General features: G+C 48.4%; 1 protein-coding gene across 1 annotated transcript in view; it reads left to right on the top strand.

Moving 5' to 3' along the window:
* The first annotated feature begins 262 nt into the window (after positions 1-262).
* Positions 263-14,864, top strand: part of B4galt5 (beta-1,4-galactosyltransferase 5) — a 50,395-nt gene continuing 35,793 nt past the window's right edge. The window contains exon 1 of the mRNA XM_069989973.1: positions 263-511. Coding sequence (XP_069846074.1) covers positions 397-511 — 115 coding nt within the window. The 5' untranslated portion in view covers positions 263-396. The remainder of the gene's footprint in view (positions 512-14,864) is intronic.

The raw sequence follows: 14,864 nt of genomic DNA, 5'->3' as shown, positions 1-14,864 counted from the left end.
CTAGGGGCCGTCGCCATTGGCCGCCGGTGCCGCCGCCGCGCCGCCGCGGGGGGCCCTGCGGCGAAGGCTGGGGGCCTAGCGGTCGGCGCGCGCGCGCGAGTCTTTAGCGACGGTGCCCGGGGCGCAGGCCCCGCCCCGCGCCCCGCCCCCTCGCTGCGCCGCGCGGCCGCCGGCCCCCGCCCGCCTCATGTGGCTCGGCCCGCGGCTGGGAGCGGCGGGGCGGCGGCGGCGCGCGGCGGGGCGCGGGGCCCGGGAGGCGGCGGCGGCGGCGGCGGCGGCGCGCGGCGCGCGGCGGGGCCCGGGAGGCGGCGGCCGAGGCCCAGGCGGGCGGACGCGAGCGGCGGAGCGGCGGGAGCAGGCCCGGCCCGGCCCTCGGGGCGGCCGCCCGGCCGCAGCATGCGCGCCCGCCGGGGGCTGCGGCGGCTGCCGCGCCGCTCGCTGCTGGCCGCGCTCTTCTTCTTCTCGCTGTCGTCGTCGCTGCTCTACTTCGTCTATGTGGCGCCCGGCATAGGTAAGACCGCGGGCCCGCGCACCCCGAGCCCCCCGCCGGGCCCGGCTCCCCGCCCCTGCGCCCGGCTCGGGGAGGGGGAGCGGGAGCCGCCTCCCCGCCGGGCGCCCGGGCCCCGCATCCTCCCTCTGCCCGGCTGTGCTTCCGTCCATCCTCTCCCTCCATCCCGCCCGCGCCGGCGTGACTCCGCCGGCCCCCGGGGCGCACCCTCGCCGCCCCGACCCCCGGCCCCTCCCGGCCCGGCTTCCTCCCGGGTCGGGGGCCCGGCCCGCCCTCCCCAGCCAGCGGGGACGCGGAGGCGGCTCCCCTGGGTCCCGGGCACCTGCCCCGGCCGCGCGGGGAAGTTCCGACGGGCCCGAGGGAGGCCCGGGCCCGGGGCCTGCGGGAAATGGGGCCGGGCTTTTCCTAGGGCGGGGTGGCGGGGAAGGTGGAGGTGCGGGAAAGATGGACCTGGATGGAGAGCGTGTCTCTGGGGCCTGTCCCTTAAAGGGAAGGCGGCCTGGGATAAAGTGAGCCCCCCTTCCCCGCCCCCAGCCGGTCAGGATCCCGAGGAAGACGGCGGTGGGGGGTGGGTGTCAAGGGCGGAGGTCATTGAGGTCAGACTTGGGTTCCAGCCCCCGTCCTGTATGACCTTGGGCGGGTTGCTGTGACTTGGGGGCTGGAGGGGGGTGGGTACCAGTCTCAGTGCTTCAGGGTTTTAAAGAATGAAAGCCAGTGTCTGCACATGGAAAGCACGTCGCTATGGTGGATGCATAGTTTCATAAATAAATGAAGAATTAGCATCAGCTGTTCTGTGTAACTCCCAGGAAAGGGGGTGGTGGGGGATGGAAGGATTACACATCCTGGACTTGGTATGACCACGCATCTCTTGATAAAACTTCAGCTAAGGGTGAATAATGGACTTAGAATGCTGTGGGGGGTAGGGAGTGGTTGAGAAGGATGGTCCACTCCACTGTGAAGCCTAGTTTATTTGGATGTATGCAAAAGGACGGTGAGCCATAGGGAAATGGCCTCTTGTGGATGCCTGGTAACCAGTGCCAGCCTCTGTTAACCTGGCACGATGGAGTGATTTCCAGTCAGAGCAGGGGATGCCGTCTTGATTGCTTGGGTGGCTTCACTTGATGGTTAACGTGGATACTTGGTACTGCAAGTTGGATCTGGGAAGATGAAACAGGAAACATCAGATTGCCCCAGCTGTCTTTGGGACCCCTCCCTCTAGGGAGCTACAGAAATGTGGTTTTCTGGATTTCATTCCTAGAGCGTAGAAGGATAAAAGGCTAGGAATTCTGGCAGAACAAGAATAGAGAACTAATTATTGGAGTTAATTGAGAAAAGAACTCATTAGTGTCTTGGATATTAAGAGTCTCATAAAAGTGGGTGTAACTTGATGGGTTTGGACCGAGAAGCATCTTAGAGAACTGTAACCCCTTTTCTCTGCATTTGTAGAAGAGACAGGTTTCCCTGGTCTGTTCATAAATCGGCTATATCTAAATGGAAAAAAATGTTATGAATAAGATAATTACCCTTTTGATTAGAACAGTTAGAAGTCCCATTGGCCAACAGAAATGAAATTTGCCAGCTTAATTACAATTCCTCAGTGGTAGAACAGTGGAGCCCGTGTACACAATACTGGGGTACTACCATATTTAGGTTAGAATCACCCTGGGTCACTGAAAGATGTAAAGATTTCAGTTTTATGGTTGTTGGTTTTTTTCCCCCATAGGGGCTAAGGGCCTTGTGCTTTCCCTTGGCTTTTTCACTCAAGGCTCTTACTCTCTTCTACCACTTGAGCCACATCATCACTTCTGGCTTTTTACTTGTTAATTGAAGGTAAGAGTCTCATGGACTTTTCTGCCTGCCTGGTTTTGAACCAGGATCCTCAGATCTCAGCCTCCTGAATAGTTAGGATTATGGACCATAAGCCTTCAGTTGTCGTCAGTGTCTCCTTAAATATGTTAGAAAGATCAGGTCTGTTGAGTACTCAAATCCTGTTTGTGGGGTTGGCCAAGTGGCTCTGTGGTAGAGCACTTGCCTATAGTGTGCAAGGTTCTGCATTTGAGCTCTAGTGCTGCCACACACACACGCACGCGCGTGCGCGCGCGCACACACACACACACACACACACACAAAGGAATGGTGAAAGCAGTGGTGAATGTAAAGTCTTAGGGTTCACACAACATAGCCGTTTAGCTATCTGGCATCTTGCTTTTCTTTTTAATGAGTTTAAATTTTCAAATATTTGTAGCTTTGGATGGTGGGGTGGCAAATCTTTTCCAAAAGTTTAGGCAACTCAGAAGAACAGATTTTATGTGTCTTGGACTAAGAAGATCTTATTTGAGACAGCTATTTAGATGATGAACTTAGAAAATAACATTAGTCTAACCATATGAAATTCATCTTTGTAGGTCAAAAACAGTTGTGTTTCAACTGTAGCTCAGTTTCCATTTCCAGATAATGACAAGTCTGTTTTCTGGCAAATGGGAAGTGGCAGACTTTACTTCCAGATTTAACTTTTTCCACTTCTTGCTTTTGATTTGCTTTGTAACTACATACTCAAGGGCTAAGGAGACCATCAAAGCCAAGTATATTATCACATTCTGTTCAGAAATGGATAGACTTAGTGAGACAATATAATCATGTTTCTTTTTAAAAGTTCAAATGTGACCTAGACAAAACTTCAACTTGACCAATTAGATTATTATTTTTGAGATGTACTGCTTGGTGGCCTGCCTGCTTGCTTCCCCTCCCCTCCCCTCTCCTTTCCTTCTCTCTCTCTCTCTCTCTCTCTCTCTCTCTCTCTCTCCTTTTTTTTCTCTTTCCCTCCCTCCCTCCCTCCCTCCCTTTCTCCCTCCTTCTCTTCCTTCCTTCCTTCCTTCCTTCCTTTTGTTGGTCATGGGACTTTTTCTTGTAGCTATTTAGAGATTAGAGTCTCACAGACTTTGCTGTCGGGGCTGGCTTTGAACCTCAATCCTCAGATCTTAGCCCCCTGAGTAGTTAGGATTACAAATGTGAGCCACCAGTGCCCCGGTTATGGTCTTTCTTCCCAGACTAGTTTCAAACCACAATGCTCTGGAACTTTGCCTCCTGAGTATCTAGGATTGCAGTCACAAGTCCAGCTCTGCTGCTAGTTCTTAATACTGGTGATTCATAAATGAAGAGCAAAGGACAATTTTCTTGGATTTGGGGGTCATTTGTGAAAGGAGACCTAAAAATTGGACTATAGGAAACATTCCTAAACATGACTGTGTGTCTACAAAGTCCTCTTAGCTACTGTAACATTTTCTCCCCAATCCTGTTAATATTTTAAAAAATATGGCTACATTGGATGTTATATTTTGTTATTAATTCAGAAGTGGCATTTCAAGATAGAGCAGAAGAAGGGCTGGGAAGTGGCGGGGTGGGGAGGATGGGGGGTGTGGAAAAAGGCTGAACAAAGTGATAAGGCAAGTCCTGCATTCCTGCATTCCTCCCTGCCCTTTGCAGCCCTGGCTCATCCCCTTCTTGACCCTACAGTGTTCAAACCTCTCTCTTCCATTCAGAGCTCTGAGGAAAACTTTGAACTCATTTATAACTTTCTAACTTAAGAAATCTAAGAGCTCAAAGTGCTCCCTATATTCCAGTCTGACTAGGTCTTTGAAAAGATAACCAGCGTAGTGTTTATCACATCATATCTGAAGAGTTGACTTTGGTAAGTCCCGTCATGGTCAAGGTTGTCCTAGAATTGTTAAAGTGAACCGGTTTTGGAGAGGTGCTGGTACCCAGTGGAGGATAGTTGATGCTTTTCTGAACACTTTTACTGTTAAATTGCTATCTGCTCAAAGGACATTTTCTCCTTTTGATTGCTGAGGAAAGAATGGGGAATGAATTGTCCATTTTGGCTTGCTCAGTCTAGGAAAAGTTTGATTTAGGGCTAGCTTTGGCAGGCGGGACACAGTTCTATTGTGGTGGAGGGGGCTGGCTATGAACCTTGATCCCCCAGCCTCAGTCTTGAGAGTGCTGAGTGGGAACCTGTCATTCCAATGTCACCTGACTTTGGGAAAGTCACTTGATTTTTCTCATCTTGATACTTAAAACAATAACACTCAAAACTGCTTGCAAAACAAGTGAGTGCTTTAAAAAGCCATACCTCAAGCCAGGCACTGGTGGCTCATGCTTGTAATCCTAGGTACTTGGAGGCTGAGATCTGAGGATCGTGGTTCAAAACCAGCCAGGGCAGAAAAGTCTGTTAGACTCTTAACTCCAATTTAGCAAAGCGTTGGAAGTAGATATGTGGCTCAAGTGGTAGAGCACCAGCCTTCAGTGGGAAAAATCCAAGCATGAGTGGCAGACCTGTGATGTCTTGTGAAGAGCACGTTCTTTTCCTGTCATCCCCCCACACTTCGGCTCACATAGTGTTTCTTAGAAAGAATCTATATTTGGCTGGGCGCTGGTGGCTCATGCCTGTAATCCTAGCTGCTCAGGAGGCTGAGATCTGAGGATTGCCGTTCAAAGCCAGCCCGGGCAGAAAAGTCCGTGAGACTCTATCTCCAATAAACCACTAGAAAATGGGAAGTGGCGCTCTGGCTCAAGCGGTCAGCACTCACCTTGAGCTGAAGAGCTGAGGGATAGTGCCCAGGCCCAGAGTTTAAGCCCCACGACCCCCCCCCCCGTTTTTGGAGAACAGGTTGAAGTGACAAAACTAAGCAGCATCGCCAGGGAGCAGGACTTTGGGGATGTCTCATGATCTCTGCAGCTCTTCCTGTATTGGAAGCGGGGTCTTGGGTTTGGGTTTGTTTGCTGTATTGGGGTTCTCCAGTCCTTTTTGCGTGTGTGTGTGTGTTTTCTGGGTTCTCCAGTCCTTTTTGCGTGTGTGTGTGTGTGTGTGTGTGTGTGTGTGTGTGTGTGTGTGTGTGTGTGTGTGTGTGTGTGTGTGTGTGTGTGTGTGTGTGTGTGTGTGTGTGTGTGTGTGTGTGTGTGTGTGTGTGTGTGTGTGTGTGTTTTCTGGTCCTGGGCTTGAACTCAGGGCTCAGATACTGTCCCTGAGCTTTTTTGCTCAAGTGGTTCTTGAGCCACAGCTCCATTTCTGGAATTTTGGTAATTAGCTGGAGATATAAGTCTTTTGGAGCCAAGTACCTGTGGCTCATGCCTGTAATCCTTAGCTACTCAAGAGTCTGAGATCTGACCATCTCGGTTCCAAGACAGCCTGGGCAGGAAAGGCCGTAAAAATCTTATCTCCAATAAAACCACCAGAAAACCGGAAATGGTGCTGTGGCTCAAGTGGTAGAGCACTTGCCTTGAGCTGAAGAGCTCAGGATAGCGCCCAGGCCCAGAGTCCAAGCCCCTTGACTGACCCTTCTCTCCCCCACCCCCCCAAAAAAAAAGTCTTTTGGATTTGTTTACCCAGGCTGGTTTTGAAACATGATGATTCTCAAATCTCAGCTTCCTGAGTAGCTGGTATTATAGACAGGAGCCACCAGAGCGGGGCTTTTAAGTTATGAGATAGTTTTGTTATTTGCCCAGGCTGTCCTGGACCACTTACTGTTTATGCTCCCCACCGTAGCTGGGATGTAAGGTAGGAAGTACTAAGCTTTTTCTGTTGAGGTGGTAATCTTGTAAACTTTTTTTTTTTGGCCTGTGTTGGTCTGGAACCTTGATCCTTCCCAGTCTCTGCTTCCCTCATAGCTGGGATGACAGGTGCTTACCACCACATCCAGCGTTGGTTGAGATGGGGTCTTGAGAACGTTTCCTGGTCTTTCAATTTGATCTCCACCTTCCAAATAGGCACAAACCACTGGCATTGGCTTGAGGTTTTCTTTAGCTAGTCCTGGACCCATTCAAACTATCCCAGTTACTATTTGGGACCTGAATGCTCCTTCTATTCCTGACTGTTCTTCACCCCTGAGCAGGACAAACCTGGAAGGCGGGCCTGTCTTGCCATGACTCTGTAAGTAGGGCTCTTGGGAAAGGGGGCTGCAAGCAGTGGGGGCCTACCTTCCCTCAGTAGTGTGGGGCACACCCCGCCACACAAAGCCACACAAAGCCAACGCACCTATTGGGAGGAGCTGAGGCCTCTCTCGAGTGGAGGGAAGTGGAGTTCACTGTCAAGAAGATAAGGCTAATCTGAAGGCAGCAGATTAGGTGTGGGCCTAGGTGGTCAGAGAGGCCTAAGGGAGGAGGAAGGAAGAGGGAGAAGGGAGGGAAGAGGAGGTGCTCATGGGACACCAGTTTTTCTTCTGGTTCCAGCACTTGTTATGTGTCTGTACATTAGTGTAAAGGAATGAAAATCTGTGGGTCAGTAATCTGACATTTGAGTGTCTGTCATGTTTTAGCTGTAGGAGGCCAAATAAGTCCAGGTTGAGTCATTAGCTTCCGCAGTTGAGAATCACTAAGATACATGTAAGGTGAAGTTGAAAAGGCAAGACCTGTCACAGACAGAGCTGACGGCAGCTGGGAGCCTGTGGCCCTCAGTGGGACGGGGGTTCAGACCCAGGAGAGGCATTCCTTCTGACACCTCATCTTTTTTTTTAATTTAAAATTTTTTTATTGTGAAAATACTGTACAGAGGGGTTACAATTACATGGCCAAGATAATGAGTACATTTCTTATCAAGCATTGTAGCCTCCTCCTTTGTTTCCCCTTCCCATCCTCCTCCCCCCCCCCCCGCCCCCACTGACACCTCATCTTGACTGATAGGCTTTGAGTGTGTATCTAGAAGTCAATAAGCAGAGCCTTTCTGCTAGCCTGGCGCTCGCTCATTCTAGTGGAAGGTTTTTTGTTTTTTTGGGGGGGTCCGGTCGTGGGGCCTGAACTCTGGGCCTGGGCGCTGTCCTTCAGCTCTTCAGCTCAAGGCTAGCACTCTACCACTTGAGCCACGGCACCACTTCCGGCTTTTTTCTTTTTGCTTATGTGGTGCTGAGGAATCAAACCCAGGGTCTCAGGCATGCAAGACAAGTGTTCTACCACTGAGCCACCTCCCCATCCCAGCCCCTCTGGTGGAAGGTTTTGTCTCGTCTTGTGCTTTTATGCTGGTGGTGAGATTGTAGACGAGGTAAATGTAGATGGCCTTGGGAATGACTGGAAGCCTCTTTTAGGAAGTTGTGTCAGGTCCAGACACCTGGGCTATTAGGCAGGGGTGAGCTTGGTGTTGGTTGGCTAGATTACTGTGGTGGGTGGGGGCCCGTGGTACAAGAAGAGTACTGAAAGGACCTTCCAGCCTGTAGTTAAGGCTGTAGCATTGAAGGAGCATTAGCTGAGAAATCAAGCAGACCTAGGCTTTTCAGTCCCCACTGAGGGGCAGATAGAGGAGACTGCCCTGCTCAGCTTTGTTGGGAATAGAGTAGAATGTGCACCTAAAAGGACTTGGCATGGAGCTCAGAGATTTATCATTATTTCCTGCCTTGGGCCATGTCTTCCCTCTCTGGTGCTATGAGACCCAGTCAGGATCAGTCTGCAGACTTGGCAATCACACTCTTCCTTCATCTTTCTGTGCAGAGACGACTGTAGCACACATTCTTGTCCCTTTCAGGTCCGAGTTACAGGGTTGGGAGCGGTGGGAGCAGAGGATGGGTGGTGACTTCTTTAGGACATTGGCCCTGGAACACTGGAGGGTGAAGAAATGTGTGACATCTTAGGCATCTTAGGCAAAGGGAAAGCGCAGAGAAAGTTGTATGGGGATCCTGTCTTATAGACCTTAGGAGGTTCCCCCTTTCCTTTCTCATCAAGACTGTTGTGCTCAGAGTGATCCTTTTAGGTTTAATATGCAGAGTTGGTCCTGTGCTCTGGTTTGCACTTCAGTTTTTAAGCAGCAGATAGGAAGAGAGAGCCCTGTCCTTAGACGGTAAGTGCAAATGCATATTGTATTTTGACCCAGCTATTCTCTTCTCTAGTGGTTCTGTCCCTAGGAACATTTGCAGGCCACCTGTCTGCCCAGACAGTGTTTTCCCAAGCATGGGTGCCACACTAAATAATTCAGGGCGCCTTCTCTTCTCCAATTCTCTGCCCCCCTTTCTCCTCCTGGTCTTTGAATAAGCAATTATTCTCCCCTAGTATTGTTCCTGCTTTCCAGGTGACAGACACAGAAGAGCCTCATCATTGTTTCAGGGGTGCCTTAGGAATCTGCATCCATTACCATCAGCTTAAAGAGCTGGGAGCGGCCTGGTAACGACGGAGAATAGCATTGAGTATTGGGCACAGGAGGGTGTGGCATAACACAAAGCAGGGCGTGGGGGTTGTTTAGTTGCATAAAGGGGTTTCAATCAACAAATCAGTTTGCAAGTATGGTTGTAAGGTAAGCCACATTTTAGAGGTTGGTTGAATTGGGAATCCTGGGAATCTTTATTGGAGAGCTGCCTTCTGCTAGTGGACTCCTGTCTCAAAGACCTGCAGCTGATAAAGCTTGAATCAAGTTTTTAAAGACAAAAACCATGTCTGGGGTGGAGCCCCTAAGCCCAACAAAAGCAGACCTTATGGGGAAGTAGCTTAGGTATCAGGAGACCTTTTCCACCTAGGGAAGTAGCCCAGGGGTCAGTTTAGGCTTTCTTCACTAGTGAGTGAATTGAACCATTTAAGGCCAGCATTTTCTGTAGCAAAAGCCCCCCCCCCCCTTTTTTTCTTTCTGTTTTGTGTGTGTGTGTGTGTTTGGTTGGTCATGGGGCTTGAACTCTGGGCCTAGGTGCTGTCTCTTTGCTCTTCAGCTCAAGGCGGAGCAAGCCCTCTACCACTTGGGCCACAGCGCCATTTCCAGTTTTCTGGTGGTTAACTGAAGATAAGAGTCTCATAACTTTCCTGCCTGGGCTGGCTTTGAACTGTGACCCTCAGATCTCAGCCTCTTTAGTAGCTAGGATTACAGACATGAGCCACTGGTGCCTGGCTTTAGGGATTGTATTTTTAAGGAAAGAGAGGCTGACAGACACCAGTCTGGTCTGGAGGGGTTGCTGGAATCCCCTACTACATAACCTGTTCTGGGAGTACAGATGTGGGATAAGAAGAAGCTGGGTGTTTGCTTTTGGTTTTATTTCATTAGTAATTTGGTATGTCTGGCTTCTTTCCATTCTGGTTTAAAGTATTAGGGGTCTTAAAACTTGGATTTATTTGAATTTCATTTGTTACTAGTGAGAATTAACTCATGATTAAAAACTACTTTTTGAATTGTTTTGTTAAAGGGGATTATTTTCCCCTTAATAATAATTTTATTATAGAATACATCAAGTATACAGAAAAGTAAATAAGATAATGGACCCTTATAAAGGGAAGTAGATTCCCCCCCCCCCCCCCATCCTGGAGCTTGAACTCAGGACCTTGGCATTATCCCTGAGCCTCTTTGTGCTCAAGGCTAGCACTCTCCCACTTGAGCCATGGTTCCACTTCCAGCTTTTTCTGAAAAGTTTATTGGAGATAAGAGCCTCATGGACTTTTCTGCCTGGGTTGGCTTCAAACCACTGTCCTCAAATCCTGAGTAGCTGGAATTACAGATGTGAGCCACGGGCGCCCTGCTAGAAGCAGTTTTTTTGGTGAGATCAGGGATTTGTCATGAAGTATAAAAGGACCAGGGGAAGAGAACAAGTAGGCCAAATATGACCCGGATGTTCCCCTTGCCTTGCCATGGTGTGTCTGGGATTCGTGTTGCTGAGCCGGGCCCTATCTGTGGGAAGGTAAGCTGTACTGTGAAATCACTGGACAGGTTTGCAGGGCTCGGTACCAAGTTAATCAGTGCTCAGCAGACAAGTGTCCCCTCTGAGCCCCCAGCCAGGCGCTTAAAAGACAGAACTGTAGGTACTAAGGAGACTGCTGTCATATTAGTAACTCCAGTGAAAGCACATACAGAAGAAGGCTCAAAGGTGCTGATCACAGGTGAAGTTTCCAAGAATTTCCCCCCATTACCCCTCCTTGGTTGGCAGTTGCAGGGGATGCGCCCTCCTAGTGCTGGCCAGCTAGCAGAGAAGCAGGTCCCTGGATTGCTGCCGCCGCCACCACCGCTGCCGCAGGTTGTCCCTAGGTGCTCAGGAGCCCTCAGGGAGCATCACTTGGTTGTCAGGACCTGTGTCCTTTGACTCCCTGGGACTTTTCTTCTGAGAATCTATTGCTCATTTCTACTGCCCTTTACATCAGTTTTGATCAGAGCTGAGTCAGTGCTTTCAGGGCAAGGGTGGCAGAAAGCATCTGGGCAGGACAGTGTTGGGTAGAGGTTGTGGTTTGTGCTTGGTATCATTTCTCAGTAGCCACAAATTAAATGCTATGGGCTTATATTTAGGATTGTAGATCTACTAATTTATTAGCTGCATCATTAAAGTAGGAAAACAGACTATGGATTGGAACCATAGCTTCAGGTTGTGTTGTAAGCATGGAGAACAGTCTTCCTTGTGAATCTTGGACTTAGTTATTAGGAGATGTGTCGTTACAGAATGAGTCATGGGAATTAGGATCTACAATCTCACCAGCTTTGTTCTGTGGAACAGCACTTTAAACTATTAAATGAACTTTAAGAATGTTAAACGAAAATGACTAATTTGCTCATAATCTCGTTTTCATTAAATGTGCTTTCTTTCCTTCTCTTTTTTTCTTTTTGGCTAGTCTAGGGCTTGAACTCAGGGCCTGAGTGCTATTTCTGAGCTTCTTTTTGCCCAAGGCTAGCATTCTACCACTTGAGCCACTGTGTCACTTTGGCTTCTTTTGTTAATTTATTGGAGATAAGAGTCTCACAGACTTTCCTGCTTGGTTAGGAATCCTCAGATCTCAGCCTCTATTTTTTGTCCGTCGTGAGGCCTGAACTCAGCTTGGGCGCTGTCCCTCAGCTCTTCAGCTCAAGGCCAGCGCTCTACCGCTTGAGCCACTGCCTCCCTCCTTCCCTCCCTCCCTCCCTTCTTTCTTTCTTCCTTTCTTCCTTTCTTCTTTCTCTTTCTTTTTGTGCCAGTCTTGAGGCTAAACTCAGGGCCTGGGTACTGTCCCAGAGCTTCTTTTTTGCTTACAGATAGTACTCTACCACTTGAGCCAAAGTTCTACTTCTGATTGGAAATAGTCTCATGGAAATAGTCCCACCTGAGCTGGCTTCAAACCGCAATCCTCAGTTTTCAGCCTCCTCAATAGCTAAGATTACAAGTGTGAGTCATCAGTGCCTGGCTTAAACAATTTTCTTCTAAATGCCAGTACTGGGCCTTGAACTCAGAGCTTCATTCTCACACTTGACTTTTTCTGCCTCAAGGCTGGTACTCTACTACCTGAGCCATACCTCCATTCATTTTACACAGACACCTGAAGAGTTTGTACCTAGCAACTGTTAGGTTAGAAGAGAATGTTAGGGTAACATTGTTCAAAAAGAAATGTATTCATGCCAGTTGTTGGTGGCTCACGCCTATAATCATAGCTACTCAGGAGACTGAGAGCTAAGGATCATGGTTCAAAGCCAGCCTGGGCAGAAAAAGTCCCTGTTTGACTCTTATGTTCAATTAACCACCAAAAAACTGGAAGTGGCACTATGGCTCAAAGTGGTAGAGAGCTAGCCTTAAGCAAAAGAGCTCAGGAACGGTGCTCAGGCCCTGAGTTGTAGCTCTATGACTGACCAAAAAATAAATAAATAAATAAATAAATAAATAAATAAATAAATAAATAAATAAATGAAATGTACTCAGTACCTGACTTATGAACTGTAACCCTTCTGTTTTATAATAATAATAGTAATAAGAGTAATATAATAATATATTTTATAATAATAATAGAAAAAGGAAAAAATGGTATCAACTGAGTAAACACTGGGTTTGTAATTAGAACAAGCTGTTTTCTGGGATAATTTGTCTCCCCTTTATAACTAAGAAGAATGCTGAGACTGTTCCTTGGGTTGCTGAGAAGAATGTGAATTTCCCCATTATAACTAAATGTAGTGTCTGAATATCAAAGATTATTCTAGTGAGGAATTTTTTCTTTCTCAGTTTTATTTATTGATGTGATGATACTGGAGTTTGCATTCGGGGCCTTGCAGGTGTTCTACCACTTATATCACGCATCCTGCCATCTGTTAAGGGATTCTTGATAGGAAAGCTTTAGACAAAACATACTTGCTATCAACATTGTTAAGTAGGAAACTTGAGAGAAGCTGTTACCCCTTGCTGATGTGTCTGTTTAATATAAAAGTATAATACTTGTTCTGTTCCTTTGGTTGGCTCCCACAAGATAGAAAGCCTTTCTCAGGATCTGTCTGGTCTCCATGATTGTCTTCCTCTGCTTGTTGGGAGCAAGTGAACTTGGAATGAATGAGAAGCTGTTCAGAGATGAGCCAGATTGTCCCTGGGTTTCTATTCCTTTGGAGCAAAGGCTTGGGCTGGCCAGTCACATTACATGTACACTTTCCTGCCACTGCTTCCTGTTTTCTTCATATGCAGTCCTGTGAAGCCCAGCTTGTCCTTGAGATCGTTAGTCAGAGCAGTTAACCTGCAGTGAGAGTTGACTCAGGTGACCCTTTCCTGGCCCTTTGGAAGATCCCACTTGGAAGCATTAGACATAATGAAAATCCAGGCTATTTCTTTGTTTCTCAGTTGTTTAAATCCCTTGTGTCAGTCCTCCCCTCTCCCCTGGTACCAGACTTGGGGCTTGAACTTTGGGTCTGGGCACTGTCGCTGAGCTTTTTTGCTCAAGGCTAGCACTCTTATTACTTGAGCCACAGCTCCATTCCAGCTTTTTGGTAGTTCTTCAGATCTCAGCCTCCTGAGTAGCTAGAATTACAGGTATCAGCCACTGGTGGCCAGCTTCTATAAACATAGTTTTGTGTTTTTTTTTTGGGGGGGGGGTCCAGTCGTAGGCCTGAACTCTGGCGCTGTCCCTCAGCTCTTCAGCTCAAGGCCAGTTGTCTACCATTTGAGCCACAGTGCCACTTCCAGCTTTTTTTTTTTTTTTTCTGCTTATGTGGTGCTGAGGAATTGAACCCAGGGCCTCATGAGTGCAAGGCAAGTGCTCTACCACTGAGCCACCTTCCAGCCCCTAAATATAGTTTTTCTATAGCATCACATAAATATTCCTAGAAACTACTGCATTATGGGGGAAAATGGGTTAGAGTAGAAGCATGATTCAGCAGTATAGCACCTGCCTAGCAAGCATGAGGCATGGAGTTCAAACCCCCAGGACTGTCCTTAAAGGACAGTTAGGTATTTACCACTTGGCAAACTTCATTTGTGACACACTGGGAAAAAACAGGACCCTAATAAACATAGTAGCATAGATTTACATGTTGTCTTCAAAAATGCCCTAAGTATAACTACTTTGACAAAACCCCAAGGTTTGCTGCAGAAGTTCATGGAAAGGGCTGCTATCTGTGGGGGCTGTGAAGTGACGGTCAGATCTTTTTTTTTTCTTTCTTTTTTTTTTTTATTAGTTGGCCTGGGCACTGTCCCTCAGCTCTTCAGCTCAAGGCAAGTGTTCTACCACTTGAGCCCAGCGCCACTTGCGGTTTTCTGATGGTTAATTGGAGATAAGAGTCTCATCGACTTTCTTGCTTTGAACTGCAATCCTCAGATCTCAACCTTCTGAGAGCTAGGATGACGTGTGAGCCGCCAGTGTCCAGCTTGACCAGATCTTTTGGGCACTGAGACCTGCCCATTGGGTCTGCTTGGTGCTGAGGAGCTACTAGGTAATCCTAATGTAATCCTAGCTAACAAGAGGCTGACATCTGAGGATCGGGGTTCAGAGCCAGCCCAGGCTGGAAAGTCTGTGAGACTCTTTACCTCCAATAAACTGCCAACAAGCTGGAAGTGGAGCTGTGGCTCAGGTGGTAGAGTGCCACACGTGAGTGCAAAAAGCAAGACAGAGCCAGAGCCTCTGAGTTCAAACTCCAGTACTCTCACACACCCATACAAAGTAGTTTGGATAGGAAGCTGGTTTCTTCATGATGCGTAATGGTATCTATCTTTAGAATCTCTGGGTTCCTAAAGTCAGAGATGTAGAAAGCTTACCGTGTCTCCAGGCCCTTTGAAGTACTGAGCAAGTTGCACAATCACTGGTGTGCCTGCGAGGGACGAAGAAAGTGGCTGGCCCGGCCCTGACTGCATACCCTTTGGAACTCAGGAGCCCATGGCCTTCTCTGCCCCTGTCCCAGCTCTGCAGCTAGCAGGCTGTGTGACTTTGGGGACCTTGTGTTCTTTTTACTTCATTTTCCTCGGGATGGGTGAATTTTTACCTCAGTTCCTGTGATGGGACCCAGTCCTAACAAATGACAGATGGTCCTGGCGCAGGGCTGGTCCCTGCCTCACAGAAGCGACTGGCAGCTAGAAGTAGGGTGTCACAGGATTTGAAGTGGAGAGCATGTTCAAGATTCCTGGGCCTCCCTCTGTGCCTCACAGATGGAGAAGTGGGTCTCCATGCTGTCACTGGCTGGACTTAACCTTCCAGGTAGTAC

Source organism: Dipodomys merriami, unplaced genomic scaffold, assembly GCF_024711535.1.
Source record: "Dipodomys merriami isolate MVZ:Mamm:240054 unplaced genomic scaffold, mDipMer1.0.p SCAF_39, whole genome shotgun sequence".
In the NCBI taxonomy this organism is placed as follows: domain Eukaryota; kingdom Metazoa; phylum Chordata; class Mammalia; order Rodentia; family Heteromyidae; genus Dipodomys; species Dipodomys merriami.
Note: the sequence above shows the minus strand (reverse complement) of the source record. Positions and strands in the feature narration are given on the sequence as shown.